Here is a 21,239-nt window from a genome sequence, read left to right on the forward strand (position 1 = left end):
CTGGAAAGATTAAAAATGTGGGCAAAAATCACACAGAAGTCATCTGCCCCTTCCCTCGAGGGGCTCCCAGTGTCTGCCGGCTGCGGCTCCCCTGCAGCTGGGGGGTTCATGGCAATGAGCATCGCCCCACGCCGCTGCCGCAGGGACAAAGGGCGCTGCTGCTGGAGCGGTGCTCGGGCAGCTCCGAGGCCGCCCCTCTGCAGCGCTGCTGGTTCGGGCAGACAAACTTAGCCAGAGAGGGCCCTTTGTGCTTATTTATGGCCGAGGAGATGAGTGAAAATTTATGGGACTTTTCATCCTAATTAAAAGCAGAAGTCGTCTAAGAAGAAACAGATTTTCAGAAAAGGGAACTTCTAAAGGAAAATGTGTTGTAAGGATGTTTATGGGCTCCAGTATTTGTAAAGCTGAAGTATGTAGTTCATTTATGTTTGTACTTCTGCTTACGCTTTTCAGAGGACATTTCAAAAACCCTCAAGAGCTCCCACAAATCTGGAATAATATATGCCCTAATTACTCAACAGCATTGGAGCTCATGGGTTATGGGAGAGACTCCAGAGTCAAGGGGCCAGCTCCTTGGCTGCCTTACAGCAGCCCGGCCCTATCTCACACAGCACTTGGCGCTCAGAACAAACAAGCCTGGAGTATTTATTCAGTAAGCTCGGCTTGTCTGGGTGAACTCAAACATGGGGAGAGTTCTTGTGAAGTGAGGCTATTTAGGAACACACGCAAAGAACTGCAGAAGTTAACTGCTTTGGACTGACACCCACAATTATGTTCCTGGCCCTCCAAAATCCTAGCTCTTACAGAGAGACCTCCTTTAAAAAACCTTTATATTCCCATTATATGTTGTTATTTTTCTATTTCTCATCCTCTACGCTGCCATTGCTCCTACAGACCACATCACTTTATCACGGTCCCTTTTTCCTTTCTCTGTCTGAGTACCTGTCTTCAAAGAAGACAGAGCATTGCTCCAGCTGAAGGGACCATATCTGCCATTCTTCTTCGTGTCCAGAAGAGAAAGACAATTACAGTCCTTTTTTTCTACTTGGCATCATGGCAAAACAAGATTGATACTTATTTTGGAATGATTACTCCTTTATTCATAAATCTTGTCCAGAAAATCTTGCTCATTTTGCCAGCCCACAGGCACACTATTGTAGGAAACGCATATTAAATTCACTTTTTTTTTTTTTTATCATTTAACTTTGGCTCCAGCTCAAGGAGTTTTAGATTCATAACAAGAGCCCTGTTTCCAATATTGATTTTTGGCAAGGAAAAATGCTAATTTATCAGAGGTCCTAAAATACAATGATTTTTCCAGCCCAGCTACAAAATTTTACCTACCTACAGAGGAGAGATTTTTCATTAGCGTATGACAGATCAGCAAGTGGAGGAACCCCATTAGTTACAAATCAGGTTTGCCTCTGGTCACCGAGCACATTTCCACACCCACGAGCTGAACCACAGAAGAATTCCCAAGCAGAAGCAATACATGCTTCAGTGCAATCCTTTTGCTGATCTTAGTGCAGAAATGGACCTCTCTCAGGATGCCAGATTCTCAATGGCAATCACAGAAGCGGCAAGGTATGTAACGGTCACCTTGGCGTTGAGCTCAGCTTGTTATGAAAAAGAAGCCGCTGAAGGTGCTTTCCTAAATCTGACGCTCTGGTCCCCAGCCTGAGAGCCCAAGAGCATCCTCGAAGCACCGGGCGGCCCAGCGGAGCGCTGCTGGCACGAGCTGCCGCGTGCTTGTGTAACCATCACGCCGAAACGCTGAACCTGCCTGTGCATGCACCCGGGGTTTCTGGCGTGGGAGCAGTCCCCTTAGCGGGGACCATCTGTTTCAGGGTTTCACAGAGCTGCATTGAGCTGGCACAAAATTAAAACAGGCCATGAAAAGAGCTTTACAGGGTATATGAGGGTATAGAGACTGCAAACAGTCAACAGCTCAAGGCTGATGATTCCCTAGCACTTTGCTGTCTCTCGTACCTGTCCTCCTTCCCACTGTGCCTGCCGTACCAGAGCCACCTCCATGCTGCAAACCAGGCGACAACTCCCAGCACATGTGCCCATGGCACCAGCTAAAGAGCTCCGAGTGGGTAAAGGTGGTGCTGGGCAGCTCAGTTAGGTGACAGCACCCAGCACAGCCCCACCAAGCACACAGAACAGACACGCGATTCAATGGGAGAATCCTGCAAGGCCACGAAGATATCTCCAACAACTGGGAAGCCAGGGCAGGCTGGGCCACAGGCACGCGGTGCAGCAGGGCTCGGGGTGCTCCAAGCACAGAGATGCTCGCTCCGGGGCTGCCTCACAACACAGAAAGCAGGCGGGCTGTGTGGTACAGGTAGTGCTGACCTGGCTCTGGATGATCTGCTCGGCTCTGCAGGCCTCAGGGACTTTTTGCAAATTTCTTGACACCCATGAGCTTGTCTGAGTTATCAGAGATGCTGGTTTCCGGTGCTCAACAAGAAAGATGTAAAACCAACAGAATTTGATGAGCTGCCAGGGATTCGACTGGGCTGCAAAGACTTTGATACTTTACAGAAGCTCAGAATAAAAATCAGCAGCTGCTGTTGCCAAGTGTGCGTTACTGCTTTTCTGAAAAATAAGAATCTTTCAAGAACAAATAAAACAAAACCAAGACATCTCATCCTCCTGCACTTTTGTTCCGAGGTACACTCAGACGGGGTGGTTCACTGCCTACCCATTTGCCATATGCTTTCACGTTTATTCACTCCTGCATTTTAGCCCCTTTCATTTCAGAAGAGGAACAGCTGCACAGATGTTCTATAAATAAACTGCATAATTTATTGGAAAAGGTTTTTTGTTTATTTTTTAAGCTACCACATATTCCCGATTCCTTCCTTTACTGTACTCTGTAGAACTGAGCCAAGTTCAACTGCAGCTTGGGTTTGTCTATACGATGAGCCCAACGTTATAAACAACTGCAACTTTTTAGCCATTAATAACAAACTGTAAGTACCGATTTTATGTTCGTTGTAACTACTTTCTAAGTATGTTAGGTCTTCAATTGACTTAGCCATCAGAAATTTGAAAAATGGTCCACGGGGCAACTTCAGTGCTATACACTGAAACCTCAATATGTAGCTAATTTCTAATTTTACATTTATTTTTCAACAAATCAGTGCATTTTCAGATAGACAGGCCTCTCATACTGTTACCAAAAAGACAATCTGTTTTGTCTGCTCAGAGCACACAGACAGACCTGTCTGACTAAAATCACTAATCTCATTTGTGTGTGCAGGAAGTGTGACAAATGGCTAGAGTAGTTTATCGCATATATGTAACAATCAAGTCATAAAGGGAATAAGATATTAACCTCCATAAACAAACTCGCATTCTGTTTCTCAGCACAGCGGAAGTATACGTTCAGTAAGATAAGGACATGGATCACATGCTACTGATGAGATAAGGATCCTGCAGAAACACTACAGACACAGAAATGTCTCCTGTTATCCATCTCAAACTGTGTGTCTTTCAAAACTTTATTTTGGAAAACCTGTTTATAAGAAATTTTGCCTGTGACCTCCTCAGACAGACTGAAACTACACGTCAAGTCGCTGTTAGCACCACTTTGGAGGCCACAATTTTCACATCTAGAAATTAAACCTACGTGCAGCTGCAGTTAACCAGGTCTTTGTTAACTTCAGCCACACCAGGATTTCAGTTATTGCAAACATGGTCCTTATTTAGGCTCTGTGGGAAGCCTGAAATCAATGAAGTTGTTGGAATATTCAGCACTCAGGAGCTATTATGCAGACCCTTGTATTTAACTTTCTTAACTTCAGCTCCCGGGCCCCCAGCTTGCCGAGGCAGGTGGTGCCAACCTGTGCTGAGCACGCAGGCAGGCCTTGCCTGCCTTGCCCTCTGCAGCCCAACTGGATGGCTGAAACATTGGACTGAGACTTGTCACACAAGAGACCTACGACAGGTTCTAAGTATTCTTTCTGCAAACGTGCATTTCTTTCCTTAAAATGCCCTCTGATTTATTTATCGGCGTTTCTAAAATCAACCTGGTCTGCAAGGACAGCTGAAGGAAGCGAATGGTGAAGTGTGCAGATTTGAAGCAAGCTAATTAAAAAATGAACACGCACAAAATAATTTGTGGTATTTAAACAGCTGCTTATGAAACCCGGTACAAGCACTTCACAGAGTAACGATATATATCATCGTTTTGCAAGTGACAGTCTTCAACGACACAAGCCGTGCACAGATATCAGGAGGATATCAGGCAAGTACAAGACACGGTGTCTCCACCGTGCCTCCTGCTAGCACTACTTCTTCATGTGCTTTCACCATGTCTGGCAAACAACCTATTTGATGTAAACAGGGGCAGAGCCAAAATACTGACTTAGTGTTTCGGATACAGCTGCTTTCATGAGACAATGAAAACTGTTACAGGATATTACGGACAACCCCTGGTTTGGGGCCAGTCTTCTTGAACCGGTGGTTTGAACATCTCTGCCACCTGGGAGAATCAGCTTCCAGCACAGGTCTGGGCCAGCGAGGTCTGGCAGTGCTGGAAGTGATAGTGCCTGCCTTATGCTGAATCAATTTGGAGCAGCATCGGAGTCTTAAGGGAAATGGTCAGCCTCAACAGCTGGTAGTTGGTGAGGCAGAAGGCAATTTAATAGGGAAAATGACAACCCAAAAGGAAAAGCAACCCCAGCTCACAGTGCTCATGATCTCAAAATACTGCCTTGGCATGCAGAAAGCTCTTACCTCCCTTGACAGGTTATGGGTTGGCTAAATACAAGAAACTTGTCCCCAGATATGCACAGAGAAGGAGCTAGAAATCTTCTCAAAATAATTTATCTGAGAGACAGAAGCAAATTTCTTAACATTCAGTGATGGTGGAAAACAGTCCTGTGATTTACTGGCCTAGAGACTCTAAAAAGAACTCTTCGGCCTTTTTCCATTAAGATTTTGAAACCTATGTTATAGCCGGTGGGAAACTGTTTCATTCCCCAACCATGCCCTCAGTCATGAAATCTGTGAAGATGATTCATTATTATTCATGTGGTGCCACAGGCATGCATGACATTTCACAGACAAAAAGAAGATACAGCATCTGCCTTTAGAAGTTTAGGTGGATCCAGCTGTTCACATACAGGGGGAGGAGCACTCAACTGGTCTGCAAATACAGATTTAAAACCCTGTACGAGAGCAAATGTTCCTCATCGCTCTGTGAATTAAGTAACGATACTCACCTGGGATGCTGGAAAGCTTTTCACAGAAGGATACTTAGGAGACACGTGTCATTACTGTCTAAAAATTTGTGACAACATTCATAATACCATAAGACTTTTCAAGTCATGTGTTATTTTTTAAAGCATTTGTGATTTAAATGTGCCTAGCTTTGTATTATGTCTTTCTGATAATACATATGATAGCATGCAACAGTGTTGCTATGAAATCACAACATAAATTGTGAACTGCCTAGCAATTAATTCATTCTCTGGGCACACAGCACCAGGTAGGACCTCACGGGTTCCATCAAACATCTCCAAACAAATTATTTAAAGAAAATAATTCATGTGATTGTCATGAAAAATTGTGTACCAGTTTTCTCATCAGCTTCCTAAAGGATAAAATTTACCCATTTTGATTGATGGAAAGTGAACAGCTATAGCTGTTGATAAGAGTTTTAGACCATGTGTCTAGAAGACAAAATTTTATCATGGCAAAGGTCATGAAAAAAGCAATTACTGTCAATAAGTGTGGGCAGGAATTGTTAACTGCACGTAGATGTTCTCATTCAGATTTGCATACAAGATTAGCAAACACCTTTACCTACAGCCTTTGCACTAGTAATGAGGGAATACATGATTTATTGGCTGAACAACCAGGATGCCATAACAGCTAGCTACATACCATACACCGGTTATGGGAGGCAGATACAGTGTGATTCCAGGAATTTTCATGTTGACATTGCTAAGCCACTCAGACCCTCTCCTATTTCTTTGTTAATACATGCACTAACACCTACGTGCCTGCCTTTTTGGACCACTGAGCAGCAAAGGTAGCCAAATAAACAAATAACTATACCATCTCTATGTGAGGAAATGTCATTATTGTACACACAAATAAGGTACAAGAAAACAGAAACGGCCAATTCAGCATCACTACTGCACTGTATACGTATGCAGATACATCCTGGCCCTGCACCACCAGCCCTATAGCACTTATACCTGGGACCAGCAACACCGTCCTCTGAAAACAAGGGATTTTTTCTGCTACAATGTCTTGTAACTCAGAGCTTGTAAACAAGAGAGTATTGACTTTTTGTTCAGACTGGTGAGGGTCACAATTCTTCTTAAAGTGCAGTAATTTTCTCTTTGATTTCTGTATTTAATGCACAAATGACAACCTATGCAGGGCTGAGCGGGAGAGGAGAGGAGGGAAACATCTCCCACCGGTGTTGAAAACTCTCCCCTCTCACGTCTTTTAATTCTCAGGAGATGGCTATCTAGCACAAATGCACGATAAAACAACCCCAAACCCCTCCCTGTAGGCATAAAATTAAGCTCAAGGAGCCCCCAGACTCCCAACGCTCTCTCACATCAGAGCTGTCCCTTGCCAGGTGCATGACAGGCCTCTTCTCTAAGCCTATTTCTTACGTTCTGCATTTCTTTCGTGTCAGTGGATATGCAATAGGTAATGTAAACCTCTGCAATCAACATCAACAGAAGTGAAAGAATTAGCTGTAAAATGACTTACGGAGTAGCCTCTTCCTGAAAGCGATTGAGCAGAACTCTGTGGGAGGAAACAATATGCCACAGTAAGTAATGCAAGAGATTCTGTGTAATGTAAGATAAGATCATTTTGAGATTCCCTCCCCCAGCCCAGTATTCCTTAGGGGAAAACTTCACCACCAGAGCGCCTCAAATTATCTTCTGACATTCTGAGTGCTGCCACAGGAGTAACAGCAAAAGAGCATTTCCAGGTGAGGGCTCCAGGGCTATTTCAGACAAGGGTTTCATAAACTACAGCAGAGCTTCGACAGCGCCTTCCAACTAAGGTAAAAGCTCTCAGAGTGGGATACATCTTCATAGAAACACAGACTCAAGGATGCACTGAAGTATGTGTTTTCAACTGGCCCTCTTCAGCACGTAATGGCAGCTTCCACGGAACAGCACGCAGGTCCAAGGGTGCTCTCCTGAAGCAGGCTGCACATTTCCCTCACCAACTCTCCATCGTGTAACCACATACCCCACTTTCCACTCCCCTCCTAGGACTTCATGAGCCTCCTGCCTTCATCGCTGCAGTATTACCATATGACAACTCTATCTGAGACAACAATGGCACCAAGGCACTAATTTATCATCTCTCAGAGCTTTAATAAGCATTCTGTCCCTTTTGAATAAGTTAAATTATATTGTTTACTTCTGCTCTTCATTCCAGCTCCTCCTGCTCCTTTCTCTACCACATCCTTACCTCTTTCACAGGCTGCCAAATCATTTGGTTCTTTTCCTTTTTATTATACCATCTCCAGTCACTTGGATCTCTTTCCCCTCACTACAACCCAAGACTGTTGAGCCACTGTTTTTCGCTGGCAGTGGCTTTCTCAAAGCAGCTAAATGAATTCCACCTCTATCCGCAGCTGCTGCTCTGTGCCTTCTTTTTGGAAAGTAGAAAGGAGCCTGGAACAGCGGTGGCATATGACAAGGGGGGAGCTGCAGCACATGACCCACACTCTGCAGGCCGATTTCCAAGTGTGATTTACAATCACGATGCCCTTGCTACGTGACTTTATTAAACAGGACTCAGGGAGCCTTAGCAGCCCCATTTCCAAGACTGATGTTCTAGTGGGTACCAAAGCCTAAACAAAAGTACTGGAACACTGCAGGCTGGTCTCGAGGATTGTTTGTCTTTGCAGCAGCGCCAGGTGTTGCCATGTTACTAAATCACCAAAACAGCACAGTACCCCCAAAAGATTGATTAACACAGACTGTGGACTACTGCAAACACTTGCAATTTTCCCCCACTAAGATAACAGAGCCTCTCTACTACCATTTTCAAGCCTTTTGATCAGAAGATAACCCAAATACATCCAGAAACCTTTCCAGACTCCTGCACTCAGCAGAGGACTCAATTCTTCAGTCCCTCAGCCTGTGCTACCCACCTTGTAACCGCCCCAGGCACCAGAGAATACTCTGCCAGCCAAGCGCCCATGCAGAGATGTTTCTGAGGTGCAGAAGAGACAACAGCAATGCCCTACAACCAGGTGAGCATGGGGGATTGGGGCTCCCAGCAGCCTTACCCCCAGCCTGCCTGCCTGGCACGGGGAGCAGCGTGCCTGGAGGAAGGCAAGCTGTGCATCCACACGTCTGCAGCTGATGTGGGACTGGGCACCAGTGCCCATCCCCTGGCCTGGTACGCAGCGCCCACACCGCTGTCCTGCTGCAGCCCCAGGATCTCTGCTCTGTAGGAAAAGGGCAGCTCTCACAGGCCAGTCTGAGATGGCAGCAACAAAGCGCTCCCAGGGTTTAACTTTCAGCCTTTTGCATATTACACATTGCTTTGGCCTCTGCCTCCAAATGCTGGAAAAAGATAGGGAGATATTTATAAACCTCTTTAATGTAAACTGCCCAGAAATAAGACTGGTGAAATGAAGGGCAGTAGCATTTATTTCTTTTTGAGAAACTAAGAAGAACCTATCTCTCCTCCTAAATACATTAACAAAACAAACACTCATGGGATTCAGCCTTGTATAGAAAAAAGGTTAATACCAATATCCTGCTATCTACATAAGTACACTGAACAGCTGAATACAATTACCTGTTCTGACACTTGTGATAGCTCGAGCAGGCAGTTCACCTAAAGTGCACGCAGAAACGAGGAGGGGGTGAATTACCTGCTCTGAGAGATGGGAGGAGGAAAGGAGAAAAGACAGCGTTTCCCCTTCTTCCCCTCACTCAAGTTGGTTTTAACAAAGATCAGCAAAGTCTAGCAAATTGGAAATAATAACCAAAAACAGAAACAGGAGGTTTTGTTAAAAGCTTCCCTCTAGGGAAACAGCCCCTCCAAGCAGTCTCACTTTAACACAGTTATTTTCAATCTCAGAGACTTGTGGACCCTCCAAAGAATTTTCCAGGGATGGAGCAGACCCTTGGATGACAAGTTCAAACAAGCTAACAACGACCTGCTTTTCTTAGATAACTTTCAGGCATCCCAAGCTGTCCAAGAACCCCAGGAATCTGCAGACCACTGATTTAAACCACTGAGTAGAAAGAATAAACAAAGGCTGAATACAGCGTTACATCAGAAGTAATTAAAACTGAATGGCAATTTACACTGGCATTTTTCACTTCTAAGCACTTCTTTCTCCTTTACAAGTTATAACATTAAATTTCCTGGAAATCAGGGGGAAAAAGTTTTTTTTCTCCCCTCAGAATTTTTATTGCATGAATAAAGTCAGTAACTGGTGAATGCTTTGGATCTCACTTGCAGAATCCTTTCCAGCAATTAGGTTTATGCACAGCCATGCCCCACGCTCTCCAGAGCTGTTTGCATGCACGTTTCTGCACATCTAACAGACCGCTATTGCGCTCTCGGTTGGTGAGGAACACTGAGGGCTCTTTGGGAGGCTCCATAGCAAACTGCCACATGGAGAAACCTTCAGAGCCCCAACTAGCAGCAGCCAGGAGAGCCAGAGCAGAACAGTTTGCATGCAGCTGTGATAGATGCTCCTAAGGAGAATATCTTTTGGGGTTGATATCAAACTAGTTCAATCCATATGTCTCAATATCCACATCAAATAATGAGGAAAGTAATCAATAGTGGCTGCAAATAAAAGAAATCTTAGTGGAAGTTTAACTTGGCATCTACCCAAACTTCAAGCAACCTCCTTTGGTGGTGAGTGAGTGCTTGTCTGGCAGGAGCAGTAACCGGAGCAAGCCTTCAGCTGCAATGCCTTACGTAGGCTCTCACCTACAGGATAGGGACACTTTTCCAGAGCATTATCATAAAGTCCTTGCTCTCAAAATAGTTCATTTGCTATTCTGGTCATTTTTTCCCTCCTCTAAAAGCACGTCAAACAGCAAGACATGGTCATCAGAGTACCCAGCTAAACGCACGTGCTAGTGCCGCACTGACCAGCTCTAACAATTAGCTTTGGTTCACCCGTGACCAAAACCCCAGCCCGACCCATCTCTCACTGCTTTAACTGTGGCACCACCAAAGGCTCAGCTCTGGCCACCCCAAACCAGTCGGAGGAAAGCACCACGGGCAGGAGAGACGCAGCCGAAGAGGCAATTACAAGACAGGGCCAGGTGGGGACACGATGCTAACTGCCTGCAGGACGAGCCACCACATCTCACATTTCCAAACGCCTTCACATCTCCAAAACTCAGCGCTGAGAGGCTGGGGATGAGGGGGCCGGGGGGAGGGCAGGGCCCTCGGTGCCGGGCTGGAGCTCCAGCTTTCGTGACTCCCGAGGCTCTTCCAGTGCTGTCTGGAATGCCCTGAGTTTCTAAGGGAGACTGTTCCTAGTTAGGGGCAAAATGAGTGTGGTCTGTGCGTTTAATGACGCATAAGTGGAACTACAGTGCTAGATGGCATTTGTGCATAAAGATAAATGGCTTATAATATTTTGCAGATGATGTGCTCTTTTACAGCTAAAGATTTTTGGTTCCTTTTAAGCCCAAGGTTAAAAACAAAACCAGACAGCACAGACAAGACATTTCAGTTATGTCACAGAGTGAATTATTTCTACCCTGGGATAGCTCTCATGTTAATTACACTGGCTGTAAAAAAATACACCTTTCTGGCAGCAAAGACAAAATCCCACTGCTGAAAAACTCAACTATCCCCGCAATGTCCTTGAGAGTTTGAGTTGCACTGCAATTTTATTTAAAAGATCTCTTCCTTTATTCGTTATCAACACCATGATTGCAATTTAGAAAAGAGAATCATGACAAAAAAGTCACCAATAACCTTCAGGAGGTTTCCCAAGATTGTCTATTAAATTGATGGGAAGAGTTATTTCCCTTGTATAAACAAAAGCGTGGCCTTCCACTGCTCACATGATGCAGAACAAATCAAGATGCTCTCCGTTCAGTTTCTTAAAGCCACTGGGTTATTTATTGAACTGGAAAGACGGTTAGAAGGGCTTTAAAATCCAGTAACATCAAGGTAACAGGACACCTTGAGCCAATTCCACACTCTCAGTGGGTCAGAGAGACTTTAACTTGGATCTTTTACATCCTTGATATATGAACTAACCATAGAGGGATTAGATAAAAAGCAGGTGATGGCAGCGTGACCACAAAATCAGCTCTCTGCTTTTTGGTATTCAATTCCTTCTTCTCTGGCTAAAAGACCTAAATTAGCATATTCCAGAAATGTCAGGAGTTCATTTCAGCTTTTCTGATATGTGCCACTTGTGTTGGCTGACACCAAGAATACATTGAGCAACTCTACAATCTCAGCTGTTGAAATAGCTGTTTTGGGCAAATAGCTATTCATTTGGACAAAGGACAGCCCCCAAAAGAGCCTCCTAGCACTGTTATTATTATCATCCCCATGTCAGTGTGAAAAACGAGGCAGAGAAAGACTTAGATGTGTCCAGTGTTACCCAAGGAGTCCTCAGCAGAGGAGGGAACTGAAATGTATTTCCTGACTCCCATTTTGCAACTAATTTTTCCTTGCTCAATCACAGGCCCAAACTCACCATATACCATGTGCCTGATTTGTTTGGCTAGCATTATAATTAATAATATGGAAAAAACATATAATAAGATGGGAAATTACATTTTATAGTATTTGTTCAGGATGAAAACTCACCTTAGCTGTATCTGTCTTCCACTATTTCTCAATTACCCCAGTTGGGTGATCAGACTGGACTCAGACACGAGGAAGCACGTATGTTTACTGGTCCACTTGGTCACTTACAGAACATTTCACAACAGAATAACAGGTCAGCTTTGAGTACTGGAGAAATCCAGTACTGCCTTTCCAGGCATGTCTCTTACAAAACCCGCCTGCCTTGAGATGAGAAGGGTAAGTGGGGAGGAGGGCAAAAAGGGCCAAGGACAGAAGATATCCCAGACCTTAACAAGAAGACTCTTAACGCAATTTATTTCTATAGTCACACCCCTGTCTGTTAATACAATGAGTGCAATTGACTTGGCAAAGGTCACAGAATGCATCTGATGTTCCCTTGGATTAGAAACCAGGCCCTGACAAGATAACCACAATACATGATGAATGATTTTGGATGTCACGCAAAACTTGAATGCGTTCCTTCCGTAACTCACTTATTTTATTATGGTGGATAAACAAAGGGGCGTTATTCCCCCTGGAAATACTGCAAAAACCGTTCAGTAGGATATCAAACTACACAAGCTCTAAACATCTGTAACTGGCTTGATAAGCTACAGAACCCAAACCAGCTTCCACCCAGAAGGGGAAACTCAGATTTCTGGAGCTGATGGCCACAGAGAACAGAAGAAAAACGGCCGCTGACCAGAAGCACGCAAGCCATCTCTGCACACAGTCACTCAGCCAGGAGCAGTATGAAAAGACTCCACCCTTCCAAATGGGGGTCAGAGCGGATGACCTTCAGGGGTTCCTTCCAACCATTCTGCGATTCATTCAGTGAATGCACACGATGTCTGCAAGTACTGCTCCCATTCAAACCATCACCCTGTGGACCAAATTCCCAAAGCCTCCTCCAGACTTTCTTCCAAGCTATGCTCTACCACCCGGAGCTTCACACAAGTTGTTATAACTTTGCTCGTAATTTCTGCTGCAGTGGAATGCGAGCATTCAGCATTTTGTGGGACACAAAGATAAAAGCAGATAGCACGCTGTAGGGACATTAATTTTCTCTTCCAGAAGAAAGTGACTTGAAAGGTTTCATAGTCCTTATGTGTATATTCAAACCAGTTTCCCGAGACTCATGGTTTGATGAGGAGTCTTAAAACTATTCTGTGTTTCACCAAGCTCTAGATTGCTTATGCCACTCTTCTGACGAGGGATCAGGTTCTAGCACGTTACATCTAGGAAAAAATGGACAGGATCTGCCCCAAAGAGTTTGCAGACAACATTTTGCTATCCCAGGCCTTCTGAAAAACTCCTCCAGGGCACCACCCTCAGCAGCATCCCTTACTGAGCTCTTCCTGGTGTTAAACACACCGAGCTCTTCTGTTGTGCTGCGCCCTGCCTAGAGCCGAGACCAGGCATCCCACGTGTCTCACAGTTTGTAAAGTGGATAAACGTGGACCTGTGGTGCAACTGTGGTCCAATTCTCACTTCTGAGGCTCTTTTGATCATGCTCCTGGCAAGGTACTTCAGCCTTAGGCACACGTAATGGACCTGCGGCTTTGTACCCTGCCGCTGCTTTAATCCCCCTGCCCCAGGAGGGAAAGCGTGGTACAGAAAGTAGGAGGGAAGGGGGAGATAGGAACTGTGATGGCACACAAAGAAAGGCAGATCACAGTGAACTGTTTGAATCAGAAATCACAGAAATTATTTTGTATTCATCTACCAAAGAGGGAATTTTATATCTAGTCTATACAATATGCTAAACACTTATCAAAGAACATTTAGAGAGAGGGAAATCTCTGCATTTCCTAAAAGACTGCTTTCTGTTTATTATGTTTAAAGAAAAACAAACAAACATATGAGGATAGCATGATGGAAAATTAGAAAAGATAGCCTGGGGGATGGGAGATAAGAGGAAAAAGCTCTGAACAACTTAGAAGCAGCGCTTGCTGATTTATTTTTTTTTTGTACAGCTCAAGTCAATCCCTTGAAAAGGAGAGTTTTGACTCTTAAGTGGCCAGCACCTCTTGCAACATATTTCCTAATCAGTGAGTATTTATGGTCGATATTTTATATTTCCAATTTCCCCCTAAGGGCTCGTGAGAAAGCAGCACACCTGCCAACCTTTTCAGCTGGGCCAATAATTGCCAATTTGCTCTTTGCCTTAGTATATCACTCAATTTAGCCCTGGCTGTGCCCTGCATACATCCTCATTCATCTCTGTGCCCCCATGACAATTAGAGTGTTAGCTTCAGCTAACTAGGGCAACTATTCTACTAGGGTTGGAAGACAATTATTAGTCTATTTTCCCATCTTGTGGCAACAAAATTGAGAATCCATGACAATTACATTCAGCAATTCTGCACTCTGCCGCCTGCTCCCCCTCCTTGCCCCCACCTTCCGAATATTTCAAATTATCACAGCTCTACTACCACATTCAAATTTTCCATGTTCACAGGGAGTGAGGCTTCTATTTAAATGATAATGAGGGACGATCCATTCAATTTAGTGAGGGAGAAAATCCATTAAAAGCAGGCAGTTCTTAAGCTGATGGGTCAAGAAAAAGATAAAAACCTTTTTTTAAAAGCCATTATACAAGGCTCCGTGTGGATTTTTGGACTGTTCAGAACATCAGAAAAGATTAGGACAATTATAGAACATGGGGAAAACCAAAACAAAATGCCCAAGCCTTCCACTTTTACTTGGGTCAACACAGCAAAATAGCAATATGGCTTATCTGGCTCTTAATTCTCTGGTAACTTCCAATTACCTCACTATAAAGGACAGCAGAGGAAAATCCCGTTTTGGAAAAAAGCTGTTGACTCCACGTTGGTTGCAGAGGACCTGCAAGTACGTGTGCAGTAGGGATGTCAGCTTAACAGATTTTAAGGGAACTTTACATGAACACTGGGAACATAAACACGTGGCAAATTCCCATCCCCTGTCCCCCACACCACACAATCCGCCGTGCAAAGCTGGGTTAAAACTTCTCTGCTTTCCCATTAGAAGTTTCATCGTCCAAAGGAAGAAACCAGCCTCAACAAATCACACCTCTGCAGCCAGCGATGATTTCACTTGATCATAATAAGCATTTTTCCCAATGATGCATAATAAATGGCACTCAGCATAATGTCTGGAAAGACGGGCTATACAACACAGACAATTACTGTTTTACTATGAAGTCACAGCACTCTCCCCCCACAGAAGTTTCATTGTGTCAAAGCAGCAGCAAAATGCTCTGCATTTTGTTGTGGATAGACTGATAGCTCTGTGTGTGCGTGTGCAAGACACAATCAATCATTTGCTTCAGCTTTCTTTAGAGTGCAATTATTTCACGACAGACCGGGCCACCTCTTGACTTCATGGTCCATTAGAGACTAATGACATGCATTAATGTAAATAAAGAACAACTTACTGGCATCCCATTGAACAAGTCACCTCGAGAAACAAATCACACAGAGGAGCTAAGCTGTTCATAATAGCGCCTTCTAAATGGAGACCAACAATGAAGCCGGAGGGAGGACTCCCCTGCTCCTAAGGTGGCAACGCCGAATGCTGGAGCTGACACTTTCATGCACACATTTCCCACCACACCTGCTGTGTGCCGCCGTACAGCAGCCAAACCTGCTACCGCCTGCCTCATTTACTTCATTGTTCGCCCAAGTTAATGGGAACGGGGATGGGAGGGAAAGGCAGCATGAAAAGCAGTCCTCAAGGCCAAATGCACCAAGGAACAGCAGGAGAGCTGCTCAGGGAAGAGCGAGAAGGCGCTCAGGTGCCTGCGGCCGCAGCACATCCATCTGCAAGGAACGCGGCCACCCCAGCGCAACCGTGCGCTAGAACCTTGATGCGTAACCACCACCTGCGAGGAGAAGCCATCCGTGCCTTCCCTTTACATCCTTACTGCCTCGGGGCTTCTTAAATCTCAGTGCCACACGGAAGAGCTTGTCTCAGTTCAGCTGCCCACCACCTACTTAGACAGAGTGCCAGGAAATACAGCTCCAGAGCAGCGCAGGGACCAGGGATGCTGGACAGAAAATCCTGCACAAATTGATGCTCAGCAGCACACCATCATCATTTCCCCCTTCCCTGCTCCCTCTCCACAAAAAGAAAAAATCTGCTGCCTTATTCCTCTGCACACAAATGGGGAAAACCATCCAACTGCACCCGTGGGACTTGCTAAGACTTTCTGACAGTCACTAAATAGACTACAGAACATTTACTAGTATGCAAGGAAGCGTTGTACGTAATTAAAGCTAAATTGCACTCGTCAAGTAATGAACGAAGAGCATTCTGTGATTCATGAACCTTACTTTTCAAACTGTTTAATTACTAATTTAAAAAATTCTCATTTGCAACGGGTCGTCGGGTCACGAGAGCAACTTCAGCAAAGCTCTGAAGTGTGCCCTGGCCTTGAGGCACTGCCCAAATGTCCCCATTGACTAAGAAAAGAGGAGTGCCTATTTCCCCCTGAATTTCACTGGCTGATTAACTGCCTTTGAAGATTTCTGAGTGAATTAGGCACTCAAATGCAATTCCTACAGGCTCAGCCTGTAACTTTGGTGGCAAAGTGAAAGGAGGAGAAAAAATGGGAAGTGCATTGGCTTAACAAGAAAAGTCTCCGAGACCACTTAACGCTTTGACCTAAGCTAATGGCAGGGTCTGAATATGTTATTCCTCTCCCACGCCCCCACAGCACCGCGCAGAGCTACGAGGCACCTCTGGTCACATACCTGTCAAGAGCGGCCACGGGGAGGGAAAGGAGAGGATCACATCAATACATATGTGCAAAATCGAGATCATTATTGCCTAATAACACTGCCAAAGACGCCCTGCAGAAGGGTGATTTGCCCCAGGGCCCCCTCCCCACCTGTCCCCCCGGCGGAGCGTGGGCTCGCAGTGCTGGCTGCAGACCACAGGACAGGGTTATTTTTCTCTTCCTCCCACTGCGGGGGCTGTTTACAGCGCCCCATTCGCACTCCAAACATGTAGAGAGAATTTTCCCCCGTCACATTTCCCTGTCAGAGCTGTCAAGCTGAATCCCGCTTTAATCTGCCAAAAGCACTTTTCTGCTGACATTTTTAATAAATACTTTCAGCTTTTAAACACATTTGTGGGAGCCATTTTTTCCCCTTTTTCTCCCTTCTCCTCCTGTAGAATGGGCTCTGAAAGCCTTAATAGCAAATACATTACACTTATCAAAGGCTTTCCCCCCCTCTTCCTTTTGCATCCTGAAGCGGAGGTAGTGTTTTCAATTTTAAAGCTAAATTAACTGTCCAATTGAATTTAGCTGGTGTGAGCCGTTTTCTGTGACAGGTTTTAGTTATGAAGCATATTTTACATTAATAGAACTCAACATGAAAACCACTCGCTCTGGGATTTCTGTGGCTTGCCATTGAAATGGCAAATTTAATATTTCAGACATGCTCGTGCCAGCGTTTGATTATTGTTCTTCATTTAAATCTCTCCTAACGGGAAAGGTCCTAATTAGTAAAAAATCATGTTTTAATGAAGGCGAAATGCTAATTGCTAACACAAAAAGCCTTCATATAAAATTATCCCAGCACTGCCATTGATTTCTTGGTGACTCAAAAGCCCATTTGTGTGTTTACACACTAAGGCACCATTTGCTTTTGTTTTATCATAACATTTCACTCAACATACCATCAAATTTCCTGAGAGAAAGACAGCTCTCCCCCAAAACCTTTCATAACTTGGAGGCAGGAAGCATAAAATTAGATGAACTGACTTTGCACCCAAACTACGTAATTACGTGCAGTAGCTACAACCAAAAATACTGTAAAAAGCTTTTTAGCACAACTTCTTTGAGAAAAGAAAACAAAACATCAAGCCATTTTTCCCTGAGGAATAACAATTCCATTTTGTTTTCCCATCTCTGATCTTTCGCTTATCATATTATTTGCACCATGATTATAGTGTTTGCGAGGCAGCTCAACCACTTATGCCATAACACTCAATCATGACATAAAAAAAAGTTATTACACAGTGACCTCTGGATGCCAACATTTGTTCAGCAAGATTTATGAAAAGCCATGTCAGCAGCGGGAATTGCTGCAATGAAGCGATGCTTTCTCCTGAATGGTACTTACATCACTGAGACGGTCCCTTGAGCTGCTCCGCTGAGAGCTTGTGGCCTCCCTGATGCTGTCCTCCTCGCTATTTCTGCCACTTCTGCTTGTAGGGACCTTCATCTAGAGGGAGAAGAAGGAGGGGGAAAAAGGAGATTTTCAAGCACTGCCACCTGTTCCCGAGGTCGCCAACAGCGGTTTATCCAATGCTTTACTCCTAGGCCCACAGCACTGTGTTAAGAGGATGCTTTTGAACTCATGGGGCTCCTCTGAAGTTGGGTGTGACCCCGTGTGTCCTCTCGTCACTGTGTGAGGAGGGGGCGCTTTTAGTGCTCCTGGAGGCAGGCCAGGCCGTGCCCCAGGCCCAGGGCCTGACGCGGCGAGGGGAGCAGGCAGACAAACCCCCTCCCTGCACCTTTTGCTACCAGCAAACCTCAACAGAATTGGAGCACTGCCACTCGCTGCTGGACCATGGCTGGTTTAGGTGGCCTCCAGGCATTCAGGCTGCGAGGGGTTTTCCCCAAGGGGCTCCAGCCAGATGCAGCCATCGCGCTGCAGCGGCCATGGCTCTGCCCTCAGGTTTAGGGCGTCCCTGGAGAGCCTAACGCTGGCACCTGGCGCTCACTGGTCCCCTTCCACCAGGAGGTTTTTCACCTCTTCTAAGTTGCAGGCTTAGGTCTGGACCCTCGAGGGGGCCCAGACATGCCTCAGGGCCACCCTGAGCCACCATGCTGAGAGGACAGCACCTGCCTAACAGGCACCGGCCTGTTGTGCCCAGACACTGAGGGAAGGGCCTGAAGCACCTTGCTCAGGGGCACTTAAAGCAGAGCGTGATTAATTCCTACAGCCAAGGCTGGCTGGCTCTCTAACCACTAAATCATCCCTTCTGAAGTTTTGGTTGCGTTTGTACATAGGATACTAAGTGAGAGGCGACAATGTTTGATATCACACAACTTTCCACTTACATCTGCAAAGCGTGTTACCAGGGGAGGAGAAGGATAGGATAGATATGTCATTCACAGCTTCATTCCTGGGCTCATTTACTAACAAATTATTCTGTTAATTCCCTTGTGAAATATTGGGTGGAAAGAAGTGTTTAATTTATTAATAGGTTCTATTCATATCAGTTTGGTTCCATTTAAATTACACTATTTAAAATGTCGGCTTGTACAAATTGGTACTTTTAATGGCAATAAAATCCCCTTGTTTCTTCACGTCCTATTTCAGTACAGTCTCCAGCTCCAGAGCCGGAAGGGTTTGCTTGCGGGACTCTGGCAAACCCCCCGTGTCCAGGCGGCTGTGCTGAGCTTGGCAGGGCACAGGCACAGCACTGGCACCGACACCACACTGATCTCCACGCTCCCACAAACACCAGGTATCGCTGCCAGCTAAGCGCCTCTATTACTATGAATATTTTAACACAACATTCAGGATACTATGTGCAGAATGAGCTCCGGTACTCATCTAGCGTGCAGTACACAGCCGGGTATAGGCCTGTATATTAAAAGACAGAGGCAGTCTCACAGTGACGGTCAGGCGACAACACATTTCTGGTTCAGCCCTCACTCCGCATGTCTTTCTGCTACAACGCACCTCACCAACACACCTTCTTCCTGAGGCCAGGACTTTCAGACTCAGCCACATCAAGTGTTGGAACTACAGCTTTGCTCGTGACCACCCTGTCACACAACTGCTGTTCCCAGCACCAGTGGCCGTAATACCCCTCCAACACGCTGCCCACCTGCAAACTTTTATCAGGAGTGATTTTTCATCTTTTCTCATCAAAACCTTAAAACAACACACCAACAGGAGGTAATTGCTGCTGGGATCTGCTAGAAGCATTTCCAACCAACGGCAAGTCTGCATTTGCCACTATCAGCATCTTGTAATAAGGCAGCAAATAACCTCGAGTCCATCACATTGAATCCACATTGTTCTGTTTCCTTAATAAACAGGCCAACAACATCTAGCACAGAAATCTAACTATATTACATCAATACTGCGGCCACTATCAATCACATTTTAAATCCCACATATAATTAAGTACATTTGAAATCACTTCTTTTTCAAAATATCTAAAATGATTGACATTCACTTATTTTATTCTCTTTTAGGTCTTTATTAAGCAATTATGATTTCAGTTATCCCATTATCTTGCCAATTCATGCCAAATCAATAGGGTAAATGGCAATACCCAATTAATTACAGCCTTTCAAAAACACTGGCACACCAGCTTTCTTCAGTCATCTGTGTCTTCCTATACTTGCTCAAATCCCAACTTTACTGGTTCCCAGTCATAAGCCAGTTCTTCTAAAACTCTTGGATTTAAAGCATCTAACCTGCCAATTTCAGAGCATCCATCAGGCATTCTGTTTTTCCCTGAAATGGAACTATTTAACTATTACTGAACAGAATTACAATTTCCTTAAATATGGTACAGAAATACCTGCTAAATTCCCGGGCTTTCTGATCCATAACTCTCCTGCTTCCAGATAGCAGCACATTAAAGCATGTCAAAATTATTACTCTTTTGACATAAGCAACAAGAGAGAGGCAAATTAAAGGAAAAATAAATTACACCATTCCAAATCCTTCAATTTTCCTGAATGCAAATGCTCACCAGAATTATTCCAAAGGACTAAGTTGTCAGCTGTTTAAAGTTCGCACAGACTTATCCAACCTGCTCCCAGACTCCAATCTTTTGCTGTTTTTCTTAAGTTACAGTATGCTCCCAACACCACCTGTTCCTTTTCTCCAAATTTCATTAAAGGGAAACTACACCTACACACATGGTAACAAATTGAGACAATTTGACCTGACAAGGTCTTGCACGGGCAAGCAAATTAGAAGCATCACTGCTGCCATTAACCTTTCCAAGTAAATATCAATTATTAAACTTGCTGCACTACCTCTGTCCCCAGTTTGCTGCTGTGAATTAAGAGGGTCATCAGCCTTTTTGACAGATCTTGTTCATTTACACCTGCTGCCTGCCAGCAGGGGAGCCTGCACACCCGCTGCCCGAGTGCTGAGCCAAGCTGCCTTAATTCATCAGTAATTACCCTAATGAGCCACATGCAGGACCCAACTAGGAGGACAAGTTGTTCTGCTAAATGGATGCACTGGTTTCATGGCCACTCTCTGCATACTGGGGTATCACAGCAAGCTGCCCAGAAGCTTCTTTCCCAATGTCGCTTCCAGCTTGGCTTCCAGTCATTTGCTCTGGGTGGTTTTGCCTGAGTTTCAGAAATTCCTCCCAGCTGTACTCCCTGACTGAGCTTTACTATAAAGCTAAATTGTCCTCCCTCTGAAAAAGGAGGTGGACGAGTGTCCCTGCACCATGGCAGGCTGCCTGAGCTC

The 21,239-nt window shown here is 44.9% G+C and overlaps 1 protein-coding gene across 26 annotated transcripts in view; it reads right to left on the minus strand.

Annotated features, from left to right (window-relative positions):
• The window catches only part of FBRSL1 (fibrosin like 1), a 519,307-nt gene that overhangs the window by 272,753 nt on the left and 225,315 nt on the right, over positions 1-21,239 (minus strand). For 17 of the 26 annotated variants that reach the window (XM_072024428.1, XM_027469944.3, XM_027469934.3 and 14 more), the window contains 2 exons: positions 17,904-18,005; positions 6,745-6,780 (listed from right to left, as the gene is read on the minus strand). The exons of 2 other annotated variants lie outside the window; for them this stretch is intronic. In XM_072024428.1, the coding sequence (XP_071880529.1) occupies positions 6,745-6,780; positions 17,904-18,005 (138 nt within the window). Of the gene's footprint in view, positions 1-6,744; positions 6,781-17,903; positions 18,006-20,502; positions 20,655-20,791; positions 20,846-21,239 lie in introns of those variants that run through there. 7 more of the 26 variants (XM_027469939.3, XM_027469942.3, XM_027469954.3 and 4 more) reach the window with 4 other exon arrangements.

This window comes from Anas platyrhynchos, chromosome 16, assembly GCF_047663525.1.
Source record: "Anas platyrhynchos isolate ZD024472 breed Pekin duck chromosome 16, IASCAAS_PekinDuck_T2T, whole genome shotgun sequence".
NCBI classification, from domain to species: domain Eukaryota; kingdom Metazoa; phylum Chordata; class Aves; order Anseriformes; family Anatidae; genus Anas; species Anas platyrhynchos.